Genomic DNA, 25,661 nt, shown 5'->3' with positions numbered 1-25,661 from the left:
GATGACATTGAGGAGTACATCACATCAGTCACCGGGCTTTATCAATAAGTGCATCAATGACGTCGTCCTCACAGTGACCGTACGTACATACCCCAACCAGAAACCATGGATTACAGGCAACATTCACACTGAGCTAAAGGGTAGAGCTGCTGCTTTCAAGGAGCGGGACTCTAACCCGGAAGCTTAAAATAAATCCCGCTATGCCCTCTGACGAACCATTAAACAGGCAAAGCGTCAATACAGGACAAGGATCGAAACGTACTGCTCCAACGCTCGTCAGATGTGGCAGGGCATGACAACCATTACAGACTAAAAAGTGAAGAACAGCCAATAGCTGCCCAGTGACACAAGCCTACGAGACAAGGCAAGTAACACCGAAACGAGGCAAGTAACACCGAAACATACATGAGAGCATCAGCTGTTCTGGACGACTATGTGATCACGCTCTCTGCAGCCGATGTAAGTAAGACCTTTAAACAGATCAACATTCACAAAGCCGCAGGTCCAGACGGAATACCAGGACGTGTACTCAGAGCATGCGCTGACCAACTGGCAAGTGTCGTCACTGACATTTTCAACCTCTCCTTGACCGAGTCTGTAATAACTACATGTTTTCAAGCAGACCACCATAGTCCCTTTGCCCAAGAACACCAAGGTAACCTGTCTAAATGACTACTGATCCATAGCACTCACGTCTGTAGCCATGAAATGCTTTGAAAGGCTGGTCATGGCTCACATCCACACCATTATCCCAGAAACCCTAGACCCACTCCAATTTGCAAAACGCACCAACAGATCCACAGATCCACACTGCCCTTTCCCACCTGGACAAAAGGAACACCTATGTGAGATTGCTATTCACTAAAGCTTAGCGTTCAACACCATAGTGCCTTCAAAGCTCATCACTAAGCTAAGGACCCTGGGACTAAACACCTCCCTCTGCTCAGTCCCCTCCTGTACTCCCTGTTCACTCATGACTGCATGGCCAGGCACGACTCCAACACCATCTTTAAGTTTGCTAATGACACAACAGTGGCAGGCCTGGTTACCAACAACAATGAGACAGTCTATAGGGAGGAGGTCAGAGACCTGGCCGTGTGGTGCCATGACAACAACCTCTCCCTCAACGTAACCAAGACAAAGGAGATGATTGTGGACTACAGAAAGAGGAGGACCAAGCACACCCCCATTCCCATCAACGGGAGCAGGTTGAGAGCAGAGCTTCAAGCTCTTTGGTGTCCACATCACCAACAAACTTACATGGTCCAAGCACACCAAGACAGTGGTGAAGGCGGCACAACAAAACCTATTCCCCCTCAGGAGACTGAAAAGATTTGACATGGCTCCTCAGTTCCTCCAAATGTTCTACAGCAGTACCATCGAGAGCATCCTGATGGGTTGCGTTACTGCCTGGTATGGCAACTGCTCAGCCTCCGAACGCAAGTCACTAAAGAGGGTAGTGCGTACGGCCCAGTACATCACCGGGGCCAAGCTCCCTGCCATCCAGGACCTCTATACCAGGCGGTGTCAGAGGAAGGCCCTAAAAAAGGGTCAAAGACTCCAGCCACCCCAGTCAAAGACTGTTCTCTCTGCTTCCGGATGGCAAGCGGTACCGGAGCACCAAGTCGAGGTCCACAAGGCTTCAAAACAGCTTCTACCCCCTAGAATCCTGAACAGCTAATGAAATGGCTACCCAGACCATTTGCATTGCCCCCGCCCTCATCTACGCTGCTGCTAATCTCCGTTATTATCTACGCATAGTCATTTTAATAACTCTACCTATAATAACTCTACCTGTATATATTATCTCAATTACCTCGAATAACCGGTTCACCCGCACATTGACTCTGTACCGGTACCCCCTGTATCTATCCTCCACATTGACTCTGTACTGGTACCCCCTGTATATATCCTCCACATTGACTCTGTACCAGTACCCCCTGTATATAGCCTCCACATTGACTCTGTACTGTAACACCCTGTATATAGCCTCCACATTGACTCTGTACCGGTACCCCCTGTATATAGCCTCCACATTGACTCTGTACTGTAACACCCTGTATATAGCCTCAACATTGACTCTGTCCCGGTACCCCCTGTATATAGCCTCCACTTTGACTCTGTACTGTAACACCCTGTAAATATCCTCCACATTGACTCTGTTCCGTAACACACTGTATATAGCCTCTACATTGACTCTGTACCGTAACACCCTGTATAAAGCCTCTACATTGACTCTGTACCGTAACCCCCTGTATATAGTCTCCACATTGACTCTGTACCGGTACCCCCTGTATATGGTCTCAACATTGACTCTGTACCGTAACACCCTATATATATCATCCACATTGACTCTGTACCATAACACCCTGTATATATCCTCCACATTGACAATGTACCGTAACACCCTGTATATAGCCTCTACATTGACTCTGTACCGTAACCCCCTTTATATAGCCTCCCCATTGACTCTGTAACGTTACCCCCTGTATATAGCCTCCACATTGACTCTGTACTGGTACCCCCTGTATATAGCTTACACATTTGACTCCGAACCGGTACCCCCTGTATATAGCCTCCACATTGACTCTGTACCGTAACACCCTGTATATAGCCTCCACATTGACTCAGTACCGTAACACCCTGTATATAGTCTCCACATTGAATCTGTACCGCCACCCCCCTGTATATAGTCTCCACATTGACTCTGTACCGGTACCCCCTGTATATAGCTTCCACATTTGACTCCGAACCGGTACCCCTTGTATATAGTCTCCACATTGACTCAGTACCGGTACCCCCTGTATATAGCCTCCACATTGACTCAGTACCGTAACACCCTGTATATAGTCTCCACATTGACACTGTACAGGTACCCCCTGTATATAGCCTCCACATTGACTCTGTACCGGTACCCCCTGTATATAGCTTCCACATTTGACTCCGAACCGGTACCCCTTGTATATAGTCTCCACATTGACTCAGTACCGGTACCCCCTGTATATAGCCTCCACATTGACTCAGTACCGTAACACCCTGTATATAGTCTCCACATTGACACTGTACAGGTACCCCCTGTATATAGCCTCCACATTGACTCTGTAACGTAACACCCTGTATATAGTCTCCACATTGACTCTGTACCGGTACCCCCTGTATATAGCCTCCACATTGACTCTGTACCGGTACCCCCTGTATATAGTCTCCACATTGACCCTGTACCGGTACCCCCTGTATATAGCCTCCACCTTGACTCTGTACCGTAATACCCTGTATATAGCCTCCACATTGACTCTGTACCGGTACCCCCTGTATATAGCCTCCACATTGACTCTGTACCGTAATACCCTGTATATAGCCTCCACATTGACTCTGTACCGGTACCCCCTGTATATAGCTTCCACATTTGACTCCGAACCGGTACCCCTTGTATATATTCTCCACATTGACTCAGTACCGGTACCCCCTGTATATAGCCTCCACATTGACTCAGTACCGTAACACCCTGTATATAGTCTCCACATTGACACTGTACCGGTACCCCCTGTATATAGCCTCTACATTGACTCTGTACCGGTACCCCCTGTATATAGCCTCCACATTGACTCTGTACCGGTACCCCATGCATATAGCCTCCACATTGACTCTGTACCGGTACCCCCTGTATATAGCCTCCACATTGACTCTGTACCGTAACACCCTGTATATAGCCTCCACATTGACTCTGTACCGTAATACCCTGTATATAGTCTCCACATTGACTCTGTACCGGTACCCCCTGTATATAGCCTCCACATTGACTCTGTACCGTAACACCCTCTATATAGCCTCCACATTGACTCTGTACCGTAACACCCTGTATATAGCCTCCACACTGACGCTGTACCTAAGAGGGGTGCAGGCCTTAGTGTCAGAAGAGGGGAGCAGGCTCTACTGTCTGGAGAGGGGAGCAGGCGTTACTGTAGAAAGAAGGAGGGGAGCAGGCCCTACTGTCAGGAGAGGGTAGCAGGCCCTACTGTAGGGGAAGGAGCGGATTTGGCACTACTGTAGGGAGATGGAGCGGAGCAGGCCCTACTGTCAGGAGAGGGTAGCAGGCCCTACTGTAGGGGAAGGAGCGGATTTGGCACTACTGTAGGGAGAAGGAGCGGAGCAGGCCCTACTATAGGGAGAAGTAAGGGAGCAGGCCCTATTGTAGGGAGAAGAAAGGGAGCAGGCCCTATTGTAGGGAGAAGAAAGGGAGCAGGCCCTACTGTAGGGAGAAGTAAGGGAGCAGGCCCTACTATAGGGAGAAGTAAGGGAGCAGGCCCTACTATAGGGAGAAGTAAGGGAGCAGGCCCTACTGTAGGGAGAAGGAAGGGAGCAGACCCTACTGTCGGGAGAAGGAAGGGAGCAGGCCCTATTGTAGGGAGAAGAAAGGGAGCAGACCCTGCTGTTGGGAGAAGGAAGGGAGCAGGCCCTACCGTTGGTTTGGAGAAGGAGATGAGCAGGCCCTACTGTAGGGAGAAGGAGGGGAGCAGTACTACTGTCAGGAAAAGGAGGGGACTAGGTCCTACTGTCGGGAGAAGTAGCAGAGCAGGCCCTAATGTATGGAGAATGAGTGGAGCAGGCCCTACTGTAGGGAGTAGGAGGGAGCTATTCTACTCTAGGGAGAAGGAGGGGAGCAGGTCCTACTGCAAGGAGAAGGAGGGAGCAGACCCAACTGTAGGGAGAAGGAGGAAGCAGGCCCTATTGTAGGGAGAAGGAGATGAGCAGGCCCTACTGTATGGAGAAGGAGGGAACAGGCCCTACTGTTGGTTGGGAGAAGGAGAGGAGCAGGCCCTACTGTCAGAAGAGGGGAGCAGGCCCTACTGTCAGAAGAGGGGAGCAGGCCCTACTGTCAGAAGAGGGGAGCAGGCCCTACTTTCAGAAGAAGGGATCAGGCCCTACTGTTGAGAGAAGGAGGGGAGCAGGCCCTAATGTCAGAAGAGGGGAGCAGGCCCTACTGTCAGGAGAGGGGAGCAGGCCCTACTGTTGGTTGGGAGAAGGAGAGGAGCAGGCCCTAATGTCAGAAGAGGGGAGCAGGCCCTACTGTCAGGAGAGGGGAGCAGGCCCTACTGTCAGGAGAGGGGAGCAGGCCCTACTGTCAGAAGAGGGGAGCAGGCCCTACTGTCAGAAGAGGGGAGCAGGCCCTACTGTCAGAAGAGGGGAGCAGGCCCTACTGTCAGAAGAGGGGAGCAGGCCCTACTGTCAGAAGAGGGGAGCAGGCCCTACTGTCAGGAGAGGGGAGCAGGCCCTACTGTCAGAAGAGGGGAGCAGGCCCTACTGTCAAGAGAGGGGAGCAGGCCTTACTGTCAGAAGAGGGGAGCTGGCCCTACTGTCAAGAGAGTGGAGCAGGCCCTACTGTCTGGAGAGGGGAGCAGGCCTTACTGTCAGGAGAGGGGAACAGGCCTTACTGTCAGGAGAGGGGAGCAGGCCCTCTTGTTGGGAGAAGGAGGGGAGCAGGCCCTACTGTCAGAATAGGGGAGCAGGGAGGGAGGGGGAGTAATGAGACGTGGGAGGGAGGGAGGGAGGGAGATCTAGAGGAGATCTACATGAGGAATGGGAGGGAGGGAGGGAGGGAGGGAGGGAGGGAGGGAGGGAGGGAGGGAGGGAGGGAGGGAGGGAGGGAGGGAGGGAGGGAGGGAGGGAGGGAGGGAGGGAGGGAGGGAGATCTTGAGGAGATCTACATGAGGAATGGGAGGGAGGGAGGGAGGGAGGGAGGGAGGGAGGGAGGGAGGGAGGGAGGGAGGGAGGGAGGGAGGGAGGGGAGGGAGGGAGGGAGGGAGGGAGGGAGGGAGGGAGGGGAGGGAGGGAGGGGGAGGGAGGGAGGGATCTAGAGGAGATCTACATGAGGAATGGGAGGGAGGGAGGGAGGGAGGGAGGGAGGGAGGGAGGGAGGGAGGGAGGGAGGGAGGGAGGGAGGGAGGGAGGGAGGGAGGGAGGGAGGGAGGGAGGGAGGGAGGGAGGGAGGGGGAGGGAGGGAGATCTTGAGGAGATCTACATGAGGAATGGGAGGGAGGGAGGGAGGGAGGGGGAGCAACAGTGTGTGAAAACCTTGTGGAGACTTACAGAAAACGTTTGACATTTGTCATTGCCAACAAAGGGTATATAACAAAGTATTGAGATACACTTTTGTTATTGACAAAATACTTAAATACCTATGATGAAAATTACAGGCCTCTCTCATCTTTTTAAGTGGGAGAACTTGCACAATTGGTGGCTGACTAAATATTTTTTGGCCCACTGTATGTGTCCACCTGCCACAACCTGAGGGACAGCCAGTCAAAAGTGACCAGTCAAAAAACATAATGTCAATAATATTTCCCATTTAGTTTAGTTTTGTCGTTCATATAATGTCATGTGTCTTCTCAGTCATGTCGAGACTGGTCTACAACTATTGATTTAATATATTATTACTCTGATTAATATTGGTGTTGTAGTTTTTGTTATTAATGCTGATCCCATGTCTACTACTACTAGTATTGATGTTGATCCCGTGTCTACTACTACTACTAGTATTGATGTTGATCCCATGTCTACTACTACTAGTATTGATGTTGATCCCATGTCTACTACTACTACTACTAGTATTGATGTTGATCCCATGTCTACTACTACTAGTATTGATGTTGATCCCATGTCTACTACTACTAGTATTGATGTTGATCCCATGTCTACTACTACTACTAGTATTGATGTTGATCCCATGTCTACTACTACTAGTATTGATGTTGATCCCATGTCTACTACTACTAGTATTGATGTTGATCCCATGTCTACTACTACTACTAGTATTGATGTTGATCCCATGTCTACTACTACTAGTATTGATGTTGATCCCATGTCTACTACTACTAGTATTGATGTTGATCCCATGTCTACTACTACTAGTATTGATGTTGATCCCATGTCTACTACTACTAGTATTGATGTTGATCCCATGTCTACTACTACTAGTATTGATGTTGATCCCATGTCTACTACTACTAGTATTGATGTTGATCCCATGTCTACTACTACTAGTATTGATGTTGATCCCATGTCTACTACTACTACTAGTATTGATGTTGATCCCATGTCTACTACTACTAATATTGATGTTGATCCCATGTCTACTACTACTAGTATTGATGTTGATCCCATGTCTACTACTACTAGTATTGATGTTGATACCATGTCTACTACTACTACTAGTATTGATGTTGATCCCATGTCTACTACTACTAGTATTGATGTTGATTCCATGTCTACTACTACTAGTATTGATGTTGATCCCATGTCTACTACTACTAGTATTGATGTTGATCCCATGTCTACTACTACTAGTATTGATGTTGATCCCATGTCTACTACTACTAGTATTGATGTTGATCCCATGTCTACTACTACTAGTATTGATGTTGATCCCATGTCTACTACTACTAGTATTGATGTTGATCCCATGTCTACTACTACTAGTATTGATGTTGATCCCATGTCTACTACTACTAGTATTGATGTTGATCCCATGTCTACTACTACTAGTATTGATGTTGATCCCATGTCTACTACTACTAGTATTGATGTTGATTCCATGTCTACTACTACTAGTATTGATGTTGATCCCATGTCTACTACTACTAGTATTGATGTTGATCCCATGTCTACTACTACTAGTATTGATGTTGATCCCATGTCTACTACTACTACTCCTAGTATTGATGTTGATCCCATGTCTACTACTACTACTAGTATTGATGTTGATCCCATGTCTACTACTACTAGTATTGATGTTGATCCCATGTCTACTACTACTAGTATTGATGTTGATCCCATGTCTACTACTACTACTCCTAGTATTGATGTTGATCCCATGTCTACTACTACTACTAGTATTGATGTTGATCCCATGTCTACTACTACTACTATTGATGTTGATCCCATGTCTACTACTACTAGTATTGATGTTGATCCCATGTCTACTACTACTAGTATTGATGTTGATCCCATGTCTACTACTACTACTCCTAGTATTGATGTTGATCCCATGTCTACTACTACTACTAGTATTGATGTTGATCCCATGTCTACTACTACTAGTATTGATGTTGATCCCATGTCTACTACTACTAGTATTGATGTTGATTCCATGTCTACTACTACTAGTATTGATGTTGATCCCATGTCTACTACTACTAGTATTGATGTTGATCCCATGTCTACTACTACTAGTATTGATGTTGATCCCATGTCTACTACTACTACCCATGTCTACTCCCATGTCTAGTATTGATGTTGATCCCATGTCTACTACTACTACTAGTATTGATGTTGATCCCATGTCTACTACTACTAGTATTGATGTTGATCCCATGTCTACTACTACTAGTATTGATGTTGATCCCATGTCTACTACTTCTACTACTAGTATTGATGTTGATCCCATGTCTACTACTACTACTAGTATTGATGTTGATCCCATGTCTACTACTACTACTACTACTAGTATTGATGTTGATCCCATGTCTACTACTACTAGTATTGATGTTGATCCCATGTCTACTACTACTAGTATTGATGTTGATCCCATGTCTACTACCACTACTAGTATTGATGTTGATCCCATTTGTACTACCACTACTAGTATTGATGTTGATCCCGTGTCTACTACTACTACTACTAGTATTGATGTTGATCCCATGTCTACTACTACTAGTATTGATGTTGATCCCATGTCTACTACTACTACTACTATTTGTATTGATGTTGATCCCATGTCTACTACTACTAGTATTGATGTTGATCCCATGTCTACTACTACTACTATTATTGATGTTGATCCCATGTCTACTACTACTAGTATTGATGTTGATCCCATGTCTACTACTACTAGTATTGATGTTGATCCCATGTCTACTACTACTACTAGTATTGATGTTGATCCCATGTCTACTACTACTAGTATTGATGTTGATCCCATGTCTACTACTACTAGTATTGATGTTGATCCCATGTCTACTACTACTAGTATTGATGTTGATCCCATGTCCACAACTACTAGTATTGATGTTGATCCCATGTCTACTACTACTAGTATTGATGTTGATCCCATGTCTACTACTACTAGCATTGATGTTGATCCCATGTCTACTACTACTAGTATTGATGTTGATCCCATGTCTACTACTACTAGTATTGATGTTGATCCCATGTCTACTACTACTACTAGTATTGATGTTGATCCCATGTCTACTACTACTAGTATTGATGTTGATCCCATGTCTACTACTACTACTAGTATTGATGTTGATCCCGTGTCTACTACTACTACTACTAGTATTGATGTTGATCCCATGTCCACTACTACTAGTATTGATGTTGATCCCATGTCTACTACTACTAGTATTGATGTTGATCCCATGTCTACTACTACTAGTATTGATGTTGATCCCATGTCTACTACTACTAGTATTGATGTTGATCCCATGTCTACTACTACTAGTATTAATGTTGATCCCGTGTCTACTACTACTACTAGTATTGATGTTGATCCCATCTCTACTACTAGTAGTATTGATGTTGATCCCATGTCTACTACTACTACTACTAGTATTGATGTTGATCCCATGTCTACTACTACTAGTAGTATTGATGTTGATCCCATGTCTACTACTACTACTAGTATTGATGTTGAATCCATGTCTAATACTACTAGTATTGATGTTGATCCAATGTCTACTACTACTACTAGTATTGATGTTGATCCCATGTCTACTACTACTACTAGTATTGATGTTGATCCCATGTCTACTACTACTAGTATTGATGTTGATCCCATGTCTACTACTACTACTAGTATTGATGTTGATCCCATGTCTACTACTACGAGTATTGATGTTGATCCAATGTCTACTACTACTACTAGTATTGATGTTGATCCAATGTCTACTACTACTACTAGTATTGATGTTGATCCCATGTCTACTACTACTAGTATTGATGTTGATCCCATGTCTACTACTACTAGTATTGATGTTGATCCCATGTCTACTACTACTAGTATTGATGTTGATCCAATGTCTACTACTACTTCTAGTATTGATGTTGATCCCATGTCTACTACTACTAGTATTGATGTTGATTCCATGTCTACTACTACTAGTATTGATGTTGATCCCATGTCTACTACAACTAGTATTGATGTTGATCCCGTGTCTACTACTACTACTACTAGTATTGATGTTGATCCCATGTCTACTACTACTAGTATTGATGTTGATCCCATGTCTACTACTACTAGTATTGATGTTGATCCCATGTCTACTACTACAACTAGTATTGATGTTGATCCCATGTCTACTACTACTAGTATTGATGTTGATCCCATGTCTACTACTACTAGTATTGATGTTGATCCCATGTCTACTACTACTACTAGTATTGATGTTGATCCCATGTCTACTACTACTAGTATTGATGTTGATCCCATGTCTACTACTACTACTAGTATTGATGTTGATCCCATGTCTACTACTACTAGTATTGATGTTGATTCCTTGTCTACTACTAGTAGTATTGATGTTGATCCCATGTCTACTACTACTACTAGTATTGATGTTGAATCCATGTCTAATACTACTAGTATTGATGTTGATCCAATGTCTACTACTACTACTAGTATTGATGTTGATCCCATGTCTACTACTACTAGTATTGATGTTGATCCCATGTCTACTACTACTACTAGTATTGATGTTGATCCCATGTCTACTACTACTCGTATTGATGTTGATCCCATGTCTACTACTACTACTAGTATTGATGTTGATCCCATGTCTACTACTACTAGTATTGATGTTGATCCAATGTCTACTACTACTACTACTAGTATTGATGTTGATCCCATGTCTACTACTACTAGTATTGATGTTGATCCAATGTCTACTACTACTACTAGTATTGATGTTGATCCCATGTCTACTACTACTAGTATTGATGTTGATCCCATGTCTACTACTACTACTAGTATTGATGTTGATCCCATGTCTACTACTACTAGTATTGATGTTGATCCCATGTCTACTACTACTACTAGTATTGATGTTGATCCAATGTCTACTACTACTACTAGTATTGATGTTGATCCCATGTCTACTACTACTAGTATTGATGTTGATCCAATGTCTACTACTACTACTAGTATTGATGTTGATTCCATGTCTACTACTACTAGTATTGATGTTGATCCCATGTCTACTACAACTAGTATTGATGTTGATCCCGTGTCTACTACTACTACTACTAGTATTGATGTTGATCCCATGTCTACTACTACTAGTATTGATGTTGATCCCATGTCTACTACTACTAGTATTGATGTTGATCCCATGTCTACTACTACTAGTATTGATGTTGATCCCATGTCTAATACTACTACTAGTATTGATGTTGATCCCATGTCTACTACTACTAGTATTGATGTTGATCCCATGTCTACTACTACTAGTATTGATGTTGATCCCATGTCTACTACTACTAGTATTGATGTTGATCCCATGTCTACTACTACAACTAGTATTGATGTTGATCCCATGTCTACTACTACTAGTATTGATGTTGATCCCATGTCTACTACTACTACTAGTATTGATGTTGATCCCATGTCTACTACTACTAGTATTGATGTTAATCCCATGTCTACTACTACTAGTATTAATGTTGATACAATGTCTACTACTACTAGTATTGATGTTGATCCCATGTCTACTACTACTAGTATTGATGTTGATCCCATGTCTACTACTACTACTACTACTAGTATTGATGTTGATCCCATGTCTACTACTACTAGTATTGATGTTGATCCCATGTCTACTACTACTAGTATTGATGTTGATCCCATGTCTACTACTACTAGTATTGATGTTGATCCCATGTCTACTACTACTAGTATTGATGTTGATCCCATGTCTACTACTACAAGTATTAATGTTGATACAATGTCTACTACTACTAGTATTGATGTTGATCCCATGTCTACTACTACTAGTATTGATGTTGATCCCATGTCTACTACTACTACTACTACTAGTATTGATGTTGATCCCATTTGTTGATGTTGATCCCATGTCTACTACTACTACTACTAGTATTGATGTTGATCCCATGTCTACTACTACTAGTATTGATGTTGATCCCATGTATACTACTACTAGTATTGATGTTGATCCCATGTCTACTACAACTACTACTAGTATTGATGTTGATCCCATGTCTACTATTACTAGTAGTATTAATGTTTATCCCATGTCTACTACTACTAGTATTGATGTTTATCCCATGTCTACTACTTCTAGTATTGATGTTGATCCCATGTCTACTACTACTAGTATTGATGTTGATCCCATGTCTACTACTACTAGTATTGATGTTGATCCCATGTCTACTACTACTAGTATTGATGTTGATCCCATGTCTACTACTACTAGTATTGATGTTGATCCCATGTCTACTACTACTAGTATTGATGTTGATCCCATGTCTACTACTACTAGTATTGATGTTGATCCCATGTCTACTACTACTACTACTAGTATTGATGTTGATCCCATGTCTACTACTACTAGTATTGATGTTGATCCCATGTCTACTACTACTAGTATTGATGTTGATCCCATGTCTACTACTACTAGTATTGATGTTGATCCCATGTCTACTACTACTAGTATTGATGTTGATCCCATGTCTACTACTACTAGTATTGATGTTGATCCCATGTCTACTACTACTAGTATTGATGTTGATCCCATGTCTACTACTACAACTAGTATTGATGTTGATCCCATGTCTACTACTACTAGTATTGATGGTGATCCCATGTCTACTACTACTACTAGTATTGATGTTGATCCCATGTCTACTACTACTAGTATTGATGTTGATCCCATGTCTACTACTACTAGTATTAATGTTGATACAATGTCTACTACTACTAGTATTGATGTTGATCCCATGTCTACTACTACTAGTATTGATGTTGATCCCATGTCTACTACTACTACTACTACTAGTATTGATGTTAATCCCATGTCTACTACTACTAGTATTGATGTTGATCCCATGTCTACTACTACTAGTATTGATGTTGATCCCATGTCTACTACTACTAGTATTGATGTTGATCCCATGTCTACTACTACAACTAGTATTGATGTTGATCCCATGTCTACTACTACTAGTATTGATGTTGATCCCATGTTTACTACTACTAGTATTAATGTTGATACAATGTCTACTACTACTATTATTGATGTTGATCCCATGTCTACTACTACTAGTATTGATGTTGATCCCATGTCTACTACTACTACTACTACTACTAGTATTGATGTTGATCCCATGTCTACTACTACTAGTATTGATGTTGATCCGATGTCTACTACGACTAGTATTGATGGTAATCCCATGTCTACTACTACTAGTATTGATGTTGATCCCATGTCTACTACTACTAGTATTGATGTTGATCCCATGTCTACTACTACTACTACTAGTATTGATGTTGATCCCATGTCTACTACTACTAGTATTGATGTTGATCCCATGTCTACTACTACTAGTATTGATGTTGATCCCATGTCTACTACTACTAGTATTGATGTTGATCCCATGTCTACTACTACTAGTATTGATGTTGATCCCATGTCTACTACTACTAGTATTGATGTTGATCCCATGTCTACTACTACTAGTATTGATGTTGATCCCATGTCTACTACTACTACTAGTATTGATGTTGATCCCATGTCTACTACTACTAGTATTGATGTTGATCCCATGTCTACTACTACTAGTATTAATGTTGATACAATGTCTACTACTACTAGTATTGATGTTGATCCCATGTCTACTACTACTAGTATTGATGTTGATCCCATGTCTACTACTACTACTACTACTAGTATTGATGTTGATCCCATGTCTACTACTACTAGTATTGATGTTGATCCCATGTCTACTACTACTAGTATTGATGTTGATCCCATGTCTACTACTACTAGTATTGATGTTGATCCCATGTCTACTACTACAACTAGTATTGATGTTGATCCCATGTCTACTACTACTAGTATTGATGTTGATCCCATGTCTACTACTACTAGTATTAATGTTGATACAATGTCTACTACTACTAGTATTGATGTTGATCCCATGTCTACTACTACTAGTATTGATGTTGATCCCATGTCTACTACTACTACTAGTATTGATGTTGATCCCATGTCTACTACTACTAGTATTGATGTTGATCCCATGTCTACTACTACTAGTATTGATGTTGATCCCATGTCTGCTACTACTACTAGTAGTTTTGATGTTGATCCCATGTCTACTACTACTAGTAGTATTGATGTTGATCCCATGTCTACTACTACTATTAATGTTTATCCCATGTCTTCTACTACTAGTATTGATGTTGATCCCATGTCTTCTACTACTAGTATTGATGTTGATCCCATGTCTACTACTACTAGTATTGATGTTGATCCCATGTCTACTACTACTAGTATTGATGTTGATCCCATGTCTACTACTACTAGTATTGATGTTGATCCCATGTCTTCTACTACTAGTATACTACTTTATCTTGCCATGTCAATGAAGTCTACTGAATTGAATTAAATGGAATTTAGGAGAAAATGAGAAAAACATTAGCTATGTATAGTTGAGCATTTGTGGCCTCTATTTTCGAATATCCTAATTTATCATAATTGTCTCATTGGTGTTGGTACTCCTACTCATTATCATAATGGTCAAGAATATTTAACATCATTAATCCACCATATTATTTGATTTAGAATGGGAATATGTACCAAAATACATTTAAATAAATAAATGACGTTCCTTTTTTCCAAAATAACATGCTGCCACTGTAAATCAAGAGCGACCGAGCGGCTGCCAACGCTGACTCCAGCCCAGATCAACAGTGTCATTAATAAAATAGGTGTGCAAGTCCCCTCTGGCCCACAATCACCTCTTCTCTCTCTCTACACCTCCTCTATGTTCTCTCTCCCCTCTCTTCTCTCTCTCTACACCTCCTCTATGTTCTCTCTTCTCTCTCTCTACACCTCCTCTATGTTCTCTCTCCCCTCTCTTCTCTCTCTCTACACCTCCTCTATGTTCTCTCTCCCCTCTCTTCTCTCTCTCTACACCTCCTCTATGTTCTCTCTCCCCTCTCTTCTCTCTCTCTACACCTCCTCTATGTTCTCTCTCCCCTCTCTTCTCCCTCTCTACACCTCCTCTATGTTCTCTCTCCCCTCTCTTCTATCTCTCTACACCTCCTCTATGTTCTCTCTCCCCTCTCTTCTATCTCTCTACACCTCCTCTATGTTCTCTCCCCTCTCTTCTCTCTCTCTACACCTCCTCTATGTTCTCTCTCCCCTCTCTTCTATCTCTCTACACCTCCTCTATGTTCTCTCTCCCTCTCTTCTCTCTCTACACCTCCTCTATGTTCTCTCTCCCCTCTCTTCTCTCTCTCTCTACACCTCCTCTATGTTCTCTCTCCCCTCTCTCCTCTCTCTCTACACCTCCTCTATGTTCTCTCTCCCCTCTCTTCTCTCTCTCACACTCCTCTATGTTCTCTCTCCCCTCTCTCCTCTCTCTCTACACCTCCTCTATGTTCTCTCTCCCCTCTCTTCTCTCTCTCTACACCTCCTCTATGTTCTCTCCCCCTCTCTCTCTACACCTCCTCTATGTTCTCTCTCCCCTCTCTTCTCTCTCTCTACACCTCCTCTATGTTCTCTCTCCCCTCTCTCCTCTCTCTCTACACCTCCTCTATGTTCTCTCTCCCCTCTCTTCTCTCTCTCTACACCTCCTCTATGTTCTCTCCCCCTCTCTCTCTACACCTCCTCTATGTTCTCTCTCCCTCTCTTCTCTCTCTCTACACCTCCTCTATGTTCTCTCTCCCCTCTCTTCTCTCTCTCTACACCTCCTCTATGTTCTCTCTCTCCCCTCTCTTCTCTCTCTCTACACCTCCTCTATGTTCTCTCTCCCCTCTCTTCTCTCTCTCTACACCTCCTCTATGTTCTCTCTCCCCTCTCTTCTCTCTCTCTACACCTCCTCTATGTTCTCTCTCCCCTCTCTTCTCTCTCTCTACACCTCCTCTATGTTCTCTCTCCCCTCTCTTCTCTCTCTCTACACCTCCAATATGTTCTCTCCCTCTCTCTTCTCTCTCTCTACACCTCCTCTATGTTCTCTCTCCCCTCTCTTCTCTCTCTCTACATCTCCTCTATGTTCTCTCCCCCTCTCTTCTCTCTCTCTACACCTCCTCTATGTTCTCTCTCCCCTCTCTTCTCTCTCTCTACACCTCCTCTATGTTCTCTCCCCCTCTCTTCTCTCTCTCTACACCTCCTCTATGTTCTCTCTCCCCTCTCTTCTCTCTCTCTACACCTCCACTATGTTCTCTCTCCCCTCTATCTCTACACCTCCTCTATGTTCTCTCTCCCCCCTCTTCTCTCTCTACACCTCCTCTATGTTCTCTCTCCCCTCTCTTCTCTCTCTCTACACCTCCTCTATGTTCTCTCTCCCATCTATCTCTACACCTCCTCTATGTTCTCTCTCCCCCCTCTCTTCTCTCTCTCTACACCTCCTCTATGTTCTCTCTCCCACCTCTCTTCTCTCTCTCTCTACACCTCCTCTATGTTCTCTCCCCTCTCTTATCTCTCTCTCCACACCTCCTCTATGTTCTCTCCCCCTCTCTCTCTACACCTCCTCTATGTTCTCTCTCCCCTCTCTTCTCTCTCTCTCTACACCTCCTCTATGTTCTCTCCCCCTCTCTCTCTCCACCTCTTCTCTCTTCTCTCCCCCCTCTTTTCCCTCTCTCTCTACACCTCCTCTATGTTCTCTCTCCCCCCTCTTCTCTCACCCCTTTCCATCCCACTCTCCCTCATCGCTCTTTCCCTCCATCCATCCCTCCCTCTCAGCTTCCCTCACTCACCGGCTTTCCTTCCTTCGTGGTAAATGATGCATGGTAGACTCACAGACGCTGAACAATCATTAGTGAGGTGGCACAGGTGAGGTGAGAGCGAGGGAGCGAGGGAGGGAGGGAGGGAGGGAGGGAGGGAGGGAGGGAGGGAGGGAGGGAGGGAGGGAGGGAGGGAGGGAGGGAGGGAGGGAGGGAGGGAGGGAGGGAGGGAGGGAGGGAGGGAGGGGGGAGGGAGGGAGGGAGGGAGGACAGCAAAAGGCATGTTCCCTCCCATCTGCACTGCCACAAAACAAGAGGTTGCTTGTGTAAAATGCTGTGTTGGTGGCATTTCCTTCTGTCATCAATCTAATCACACACGGGAGATATATACACACACACACACACGGAAGAAATACACACACACACACACGGGAGAAATACACACACACACACACGGGAGAAATACACACAACACACACACACACACACACACACACACACATGGGGGACAAATACACACAGGAACACACACACACACAAGCACACCCACGGTGACACTCAGACATGAGTACCAAAAGCTTACAGTCGTCACAAAACCCTCGACAGCTATCACCATGTAGATGGACTCCCTCACACTGACTGAAAACAGGATGTGACAATACCAGTATGTTCAGTAGGTAATACAGTGTAATACCAGTATGTTCAGTAGGTAATACAGTATCATACCAGTATGTTCAGTAGGTAATATAGTATCATACCAGTATGTTCAGTAGGTAATACAGTATCATACCAGTATGTTCAGTAGGTAATACAGTATCATACCAGTATGTTCAGTAGGTAATACAGTGTAATACCAGTATGTTCAGTAGGTAATACAGTATCATACCAGTATGTTCAGTAGGTAATACAGTATCATACCAGTATGTTCAGTAAGTAATACAGTATCATACCAGTATGTTTAGTAAGTAATACAGTATCATACCAGTATGTTCAGTAGGTAATACAGTATCATACCAGTATGTTTAGTAGGTAATACAGTATCATACCAGTATGTTCAGTAGGTAATACAGTATCATACCAGTATGTTCAGTAGGTAATACAGTATCAAACCAGTATGTTCAGTAGGTAATACAGTATCATACCAGTATGTTTAGTAGGTAATACAGTGTAATACCAGTATGTTCAGTAGGTAATACAGTATCATACCAGTATGTTTAGTAAGTAATACAGTATCATACCAGTATGTTCAGTAAGTAATACAGTATCATACCAGTATGTTTAGTAAGTAATACAGTATCATACCAGTATGTTCAGTAGGTAATACAGTGTAATACCAGTATGTTCAGTAGGTAATACAGTATCATACCAGTATGTTCAGTAAGTAATACAGTATCATACCAGTATGTTCAGTAGGTAATACAGTATCATACCAGTATGTTTAGTAAGTAATACAGTATCATACCAGTATGTTCAGTAGGTAATACAGTATCATACCAGTATGTTCAGTAGGTAATACAGTATCATACCAGTATGTTCAGTAGGTAATACAGTATCATACCAGTATGTTCAGTAGGTAATACAGTATCATACCAGTATGTTCAGTAGGTAATACAGTATCAAACCAGTATGTTCAGTAGGTAATACAGTATCATACCAGTATGTTCAGTAGGTAATACAGTATCATACCAGTATGTTTAGTAGGTAATACACACTACAGTATCATACCAGTATGTTCAGTAGGTAATACAGTATCATACCAGTATGTTCAGTAGGTAATACACACTACAGTATCATACCAGTATGTTTAGTAGGTAATACAGTATCAAACCAGTATGTTCAGTAGGTAATACAGTATCAAACCAGTATGTTCAGTAGGTAATACAGTATCATACCAGTATGTTCAGTAGGTAATACAGTATCATACCAGTATGTTCAGTAGGTAATACAGTATCATACCAGTATGTTCAGTAGGTAATACAGTATCATACCAGTATGTTTAGTAGGTAATACAGTATCATACCAGTATGTTTAGTAGGTAATACAGTATCATACCAGTATGTTTAGTAGGTAATACAGTATCATACCAGTATGTTCAGTAGGTAATACAGTATCATACCAGTATGTTCAGTAGGTAATATAGTATCATACCAGTATGTTCAGTAGGTAATACAGTATCATACCAGTATGTTTAGTAGGTAATATAGTATCAAACCAGTATGTTCAGTAGGTAATACAGTATCATACCAGTATGTTTAGTAGGTAATACAGTATCATACCAGTATGTTTAGTAGGTAATACAGTATCATACCAGTATGTTCAGTAGGTAATACAGTATCATACCAGTATGTTTAGTAGGTAATATAGTATCAAACCAGTATGTTCAGTAGGTAATACAGTATCATACCAGTATGTTCAGTAGGTAATATAGTATCATACCAGTATGTTTAGTAGGTAATACACACTACAGTATCATACCAGTATGTTTAGTAGGTAATACACACTACAGTATCATACCAGTATGTTCAGTAGGTAATATAGTATCATACCAGTATGTTTAGTAGGTAATACACACTACAGTATCATACCAGTATGTTCAGTAGGTAATACAGTATCATACCAGTATGTTCAGTAGGTAATATAGTATCATACCAGTATGTTCAGTAGGTAATACAGTGTAATACCAGTATGTTCAGTAGGTAATATAGTATCATACCAGTATGTTTAGTAGGTAATACACACTACAGTGTCATACCAGTATGTTCAGTAGGTAATATAGTATCATACCAGTATGTTCAGTAGGTAATACAGTATCATACCAGTATGTTTAGTAGGGAATACACACTACAGTATCATACCAGTATGTTCAGTAGGTAATACAGTATCATACCAGTATGTTCAGTAGGTAATACAGTATCATACCAGTATGTTTAGTAGGTAATACAGTATCATACCAGTATGTTTAGTAGGTAATACAGTATCATACCAGTATGTTCAGTAGGTAATACAGTATCATACCAGTATGTTCAGTAGGTAATACAGTATCATACCAGTATGTTCAGTAGGTAATACAGTATCATACCAGTATGTTCAGTAGGTAATACAGTATCATACCAGTATGTTCAGTAGGTAATACAGTGTCATACCAGTATGTTCAGTAGGTAATACAGTATCATACCAGTATGTTCAGTAGGTAATACAGTATCATACCAGTATGTTCAGTAGGTAATACAGTATCATACCAGTATGTTCAATAAGTAATACACACTACAGTGTCATACCAGTATGTTTAGTAGGTAATATAGTATCATACCAGTATGTTCAGTAGGTAATATAGTATCATACCAGTATGTTCAGTAGGTAATACAGTATCATACCAGTATGTTTAGTAGGTAATACAGTATCAAACCAGTATGTTCAGTAGGTAATACAGTATCAAACCAGTATGTTCAGTAGGTAATACAGTATCATACCAGTATGTTTAGTAGGTAATACAGTATCAAACCAGTATGTTCAGTAGGTAATACAGTATCATACCAGTATGTTTAGTAGGTAATACAGTATCAAACCAGTATGTTCAGTAGGTAATACAGTATCAAACCAGTATGTTCAGTAGGTAATACAGTATCAAACCAGTATGTTCAGTAGGTAATACAGTATCATACCAGTATGTTCAGTAGGTAATATAGTATCATACCAGTATGTTCAGTAGGTAATACAGTATCATACCAGTATGTTTAGTAGGTAATACAGTATCAAACCAGTATGTTCAGTAGGTAATACAGTATCATACCAGTATGTTTAGTAGGTAATACAGTATCATACCAGTATGTTTAGTAGGTAATACAGTATAATACCAGTATGTTCAGTAAGTAATATAGTATCATACCAGTATGTTCAGTAGGTAATACAGTATCATACCAGTATGTTTAGTAGGTAATACAGTATCATACCAGTATGTTCAGTAAGTAATACACACTACAGTGTAATACCAGTATGTTCAGTAGGTAATACAGTATCATACCAGTATGTTCAGTAAGTAATACACACTACAGTACAATACCTCAAGGTATTTTATCAAATTTAATTCATGGCCTTGATAACACAATAATGAACATGTTATCTAACATGATAATTTCAGTGTCCATATAAATTAACATTCTCATACACACACACACACACACACACACACACACACACACACACACACACACACACACACACACACACACACACACACACACGCTCACACACACACACACACACACACACACACACACACACACACACACACTAGACAGTGTAACGTTGTGTGGTTTCTGTTAGGATCAGATCAGCCACCGTTTGACCTTTAAAAGTTTGTGTTTCAATCTGCCTCTGTAGACAGACAGATTACTCAGGGAGACCCAAGTATGTTCACACACACACACACACACACACACACACACACACACACACACACACACACACACACACACACACACACACACACACACACACACACACACACACACACACACACACGCTCACACACACACACACACACACACACACACGCTCACACACACACACACACACACAAACATCCCCTTCCTGCTGTCTCACTGACACATCTCTATACTTTCTCCCCCTCTATCTCAAACCATATTTATGTTCATTTATTTTCATTTTTGGTTGTTTAGCTATTTGCACATCGTTACAACACTGTATATATATATATGGCGTCAGGTAGCCTAGTGGTTAGAGTGTTGGGGCAGCAGGTAGCCTAGTGGTTAGAGTGTAGGGACGGCAGGTAGCCTAGTGGTTAGAGCGTAGGGACGGCAGGTAACCTAGTGGTTAGAGTGTAGGGACGGCAGGTAGCCTAGTGGTTAGAGTGTAGAGGCAGGTAGCCTAGTGGTTAGAGTGTAGGGACGGCAGGTAGCCTAGTGGTTTGAGTGTTGGGGCAGCAGTTAGCCTAGTGGTTAGAGTGTAGGGGCGGCAGGTAGCCTAGTGGTTAGAGTGTAGGGGCGGCAGGTAGCCTAGTGGTTAGAGTGTAGGGGAAGCAGGTAGCCTAGTGGTTAGAGTGTAGGGACGGCAGGTAGCCTAGTGGTTAGAGTGTAGGGGACGGCAGGTAGCCTAGTGGTTAGCGTGTAGGGACGGCAGGTAGCCTAGTGGTTAGAGTGTAGGGGCGGCAGGTAGCCTAGTGGTTAGAGTGTAGGGGAAGCAGGTAGCCTAGTGGTTAGAGTGTAGGGACGGCAGGTAGCCTAGTGGTTAGAGTGTAGGGACGGCAGGTAGCCTAGTGTTTAGAGTGGAGGGGCGGCAGGTAGCCTAGTGGTTAGAGTGTAGGGGCGGCAGGTAGCCTAGTGGTTAGAGTGTAGGGGCGGCAGGTAGCCTAGTGGTTAGAGTGTAGGGGGGGCAGGTAGCCTAGTGGTTAGAGTGTAGGGGAAGCAGGTAGCCTAGTGGTTAGAGTGTAGGGACGGCAGGTAGCCTAGTGGTTAGAGTGTAGGGGCGGCAGGTAGCCTAGTGGTTAGAGTGTAGGGGAAGCAGGTAGCCTAGTGGTTAGAGTGTAGGGACGGCAGGTAGCCTAGTGGTTAGAGTGTAGGGACGGCAGAGTGAGTGTAATGTTTACATTGCTTTGGCAATGTTCACGTATGTTTCCCATGCCAATAAAGACCTTTGAATTTTAGGGCAGGACAGAGAGAGAGAGGAGGGAGGGAGAGAGAGAGAGAGATGGAGAAAAAGAAAGTGAGAGGGGGAAGGAGAGAGAGGAGCTCGGTAGAAAGAGGGGGAGGGACATTTTCAGCTGTGCTAACATAATTGCAAAAAGTGTTTTCTAATGGTCAATTAGCCTTCTAAATTGATAGCTAACACAACGTGCCATTGGAACACAGGAGTGATGGTTGCTGATAATGGGCCTCTGTACACCTATATAGATATTCCATAAAACAATCAGTCATTTCCAGCTACAATAGTCATTTACAACATTAACAATGTCTACACTGTATATCTGATCAATTTAATGTTATTTTAATGGACAAAATATTTTATTTCATTTCAAAAACAAAGACATTTCTAAGTGACCCCAAACTTTTGAACAGTAGTATATGTACAGTCTATGTTTTTGATGTTTGTTGTTTGTTATAGAGAGAAAGATTGTAGAAGTTGTGTACTCTTATTTTGGATAGATAACTCTTCGTGTTGTTTGTTTTAGTGTGCTCCAATTTTCACAGAAGTGGTTAAATTCTGTGGATTCTTCAATTACATTGAGCTGTCTCTCTCTCTCTCTCTCCCACACACCACTGTCACACACTCTGTCCTCTGAGCAAGTCTGAGCATAGAATCCAAAATCCATGCTGGAGACAAAGCGAGTTTAGTTACAAAGCAAGAGCCCCGGACTGTATTCTCTTCAACTGACACAGCTTTAAAAGAATCATTCTGGTCTACAAATGATGGTCTAATACCACATACTGTGCACACACACGCAATCCTTCTAAAGAACAGATAGGCACACTTCTTATTCTATTCTTATCTTTTTCCATTTTTGGGGTTTGAATCTACACAATCAAATCAAATTGCATTGGTCACATGCCTTGAATATAGCAGGTGTGGACTTCACAGTGTAACTTACTCCACGAGCCCTTAAAACCAACGAAGAAGAGTTAAAAAAGCAGGTGTAGACTTTACAGTGTAACTTACTTCACGAGCCCTTAAAACCAACGAAGAAGAGTTAAAAATTAAATGGTAACACACTCAAATAACGCGACTATAGACAAGGAGTCCTAGCTACCAAGGCAATGTGCAGGGGTACGAGGTAGTTGAGGTAATAATGAGACTATATACAAGGAGCACCACTACCAAGGCAATGTGCAGGGGTACGAGGTAGTTGAGGTAATAATGAGACTATATACAAGGAGCACCACTACCAAGTCAATGTGCAGGGGTACAAGGTAGTTGAGGTAATTGAGGTAATATGTACAGAACTAGTCAAAGGTTTGAATATTGTTTCAAATATATACTGTATTTATTTATTTAACACTTTTTTGTGACTACATGATTCAATATGTGTTATTTCAAAGTTTTTATGTTTTCGCTATTATTCTACAATGTAGAAAAAAAAATATAATAACAATCAAAGAAACCTTGGAATTAATAGGTGTGTCCAAGCTATTGACTGGTACTGTGTATTTAGGTTAAGGGACAAGAGAGACAGTCAGGAGAGACTATAAACAGAGTAGCATCAGCGTGTGTGTGTGCGTGTGTGTGTGTGTGTGTGTGTGTGTGTGTGTGTGTGTGTGTGTGTGTGTGTGTGTGTGTGTGTGTGTGTGTGTGTGTGTGTGTGTGTGTGTGTGTGTGTGTGTGTGTGTGTGTGTGTGTGTGTGTGTGTGTGTGTGTGTGCGTGTGTGTGTGAGTGTTGGAGTGTCAGTGTAAGTATGTGTGAGCATGTGGGTAGAGTCTGGTGAATGTGCATCGGGTCAATGTAAATAGTCTGGGTAGCCATTTTGATTTTCTGTTCAGCAGTCTTATGGCTTGGGGGTAGAATCTGTTAAGGAGCCTTTTGGACCTAGACTTTGCGATCCGGTACCGATTACCATGCGGTAGCAGAGAGAACAGTCTATGACTTGGGTGTCTCGAGTCTTTGAAAATGTTTGTGCCTTCCTCCGACACCGTCTGATATAGAGGTCCTGGATGGCAGGAAGCTTGGCCCCGGTGGTGTACTGGGCCGTACGCACTACCCTCTGTAGTGCCTTGCGGTCGAATGCCGAGCAGTTGCCATACCAAGCGGTGATGCAGCCAGTCCAGATCGAAGGGTTGGAACGTTAACTTGTCTTTCCAGTAGACTTTTATACTTTTGAGGTAAAAAAAATGTTGTTTCTTGAGTATAATCTCCCGTTTAAACAGGCAATCTGCAGGCGAAACAATAACAAAGTGTTCTCTCCGCCGCCATTTCGGTAAAAAGCTGAGGGGACAGTAGTGGAGAGGGTAGTAAGTTTTAAAGTTCCTCGGCGTACACATCACGGACAAACTGACTTGGTCCACTCACACAGACAGTGTCGTGAAGAAGGAGGCTGAAGAAATTCGGCTTGTCACCAAAAGCACTCACAAACTTATATAGATGCACAATCGAGAGCATCCTGTCGGCTGTATCACCGCCTGGTACGGCAACTGCTCCGTCCACAACTGTAAGGCTCTCCAGAGGGTAGTGAGGTCTGAACAACGCATCACTGGGGGAAAACTACCTGCCCTCCAGGACACCTACACCACCCGATGTTACAGGAAGGCCATAAAGATCATCAAGGACAACAACCACCCGAGCCACTGCCTGTTCACCCCGCTATCATCCAGAAGGCGAGGTCAGTACAGGTGCATCAAAGCAGGGACTGAGAGACTGAAAAACAGCTTCTATCTCAAGGCCATCAGAGTGTTAACAGCCACCACTAACATTGAGTGGCTTCTGCCAACATACCAACTCAATCACAGCCACTTTAATAATGGAAATTGATGTAAATTGATGTAAAATATATCAGTAGCTACTTAATATAATGTTTACATACCCTACATTATTCATCTCATATGTATTCGTATATACTGTACTCTATATCATCCACTGCATCTTTATGTAATACATGTAGCACTAGCCACTTTAACTATGCCACTTTGTTTACATACTCATCTCATATGTATATACTGTACTCAATACCATCTACTGCATCTTGCCTATGCCGCT

The 25,661-nt window shown here is 42.6% G+C and overlaps 1 protein-coding gene across 1 annotated transcript in view; it reads left to right on the top strand.

Annotated features, from left to right (window-relative positions):
* The first annotated feature begins 1,339 nt into the window (after window positions 1-1,339).
* LOC135559427 (uncharacterized) overlaps window positions 1,340-25,661 on the top strand; it is a 74,376-nt gene continuing 50,054 nt past the window's right edge. The window contains exon 1 of the mRNA XM_064993579.1: window positions 1,340-1,456. Within this exon, the coding sequence (XP_064849651.1) occupies window positions 1,340-1,456 (117 nt within the window). The remainder of the gene's footprint in view (window positions 1,457-25,661) is intronic.

The sequence above is a fragment of the Oncorhynchus masou genome, chromosome 18, assembly GCF_036934945.1.
Source record: "Oncorhynchus masou masou isolate Uvic2021 chromosome 18, UVic_Omas_1.1, whole genome shotgun sequence".
Taxonomy (NCBI): Eukaryota; Metazoa; Chordata; class Actinopteri; order Salmoniformes; family Salmonidae; genus Oncorhynchus; species Oncorhynchus masou.
This window is presented reverse-complemented; position numbering and strand designations above follow the sequence as displayed.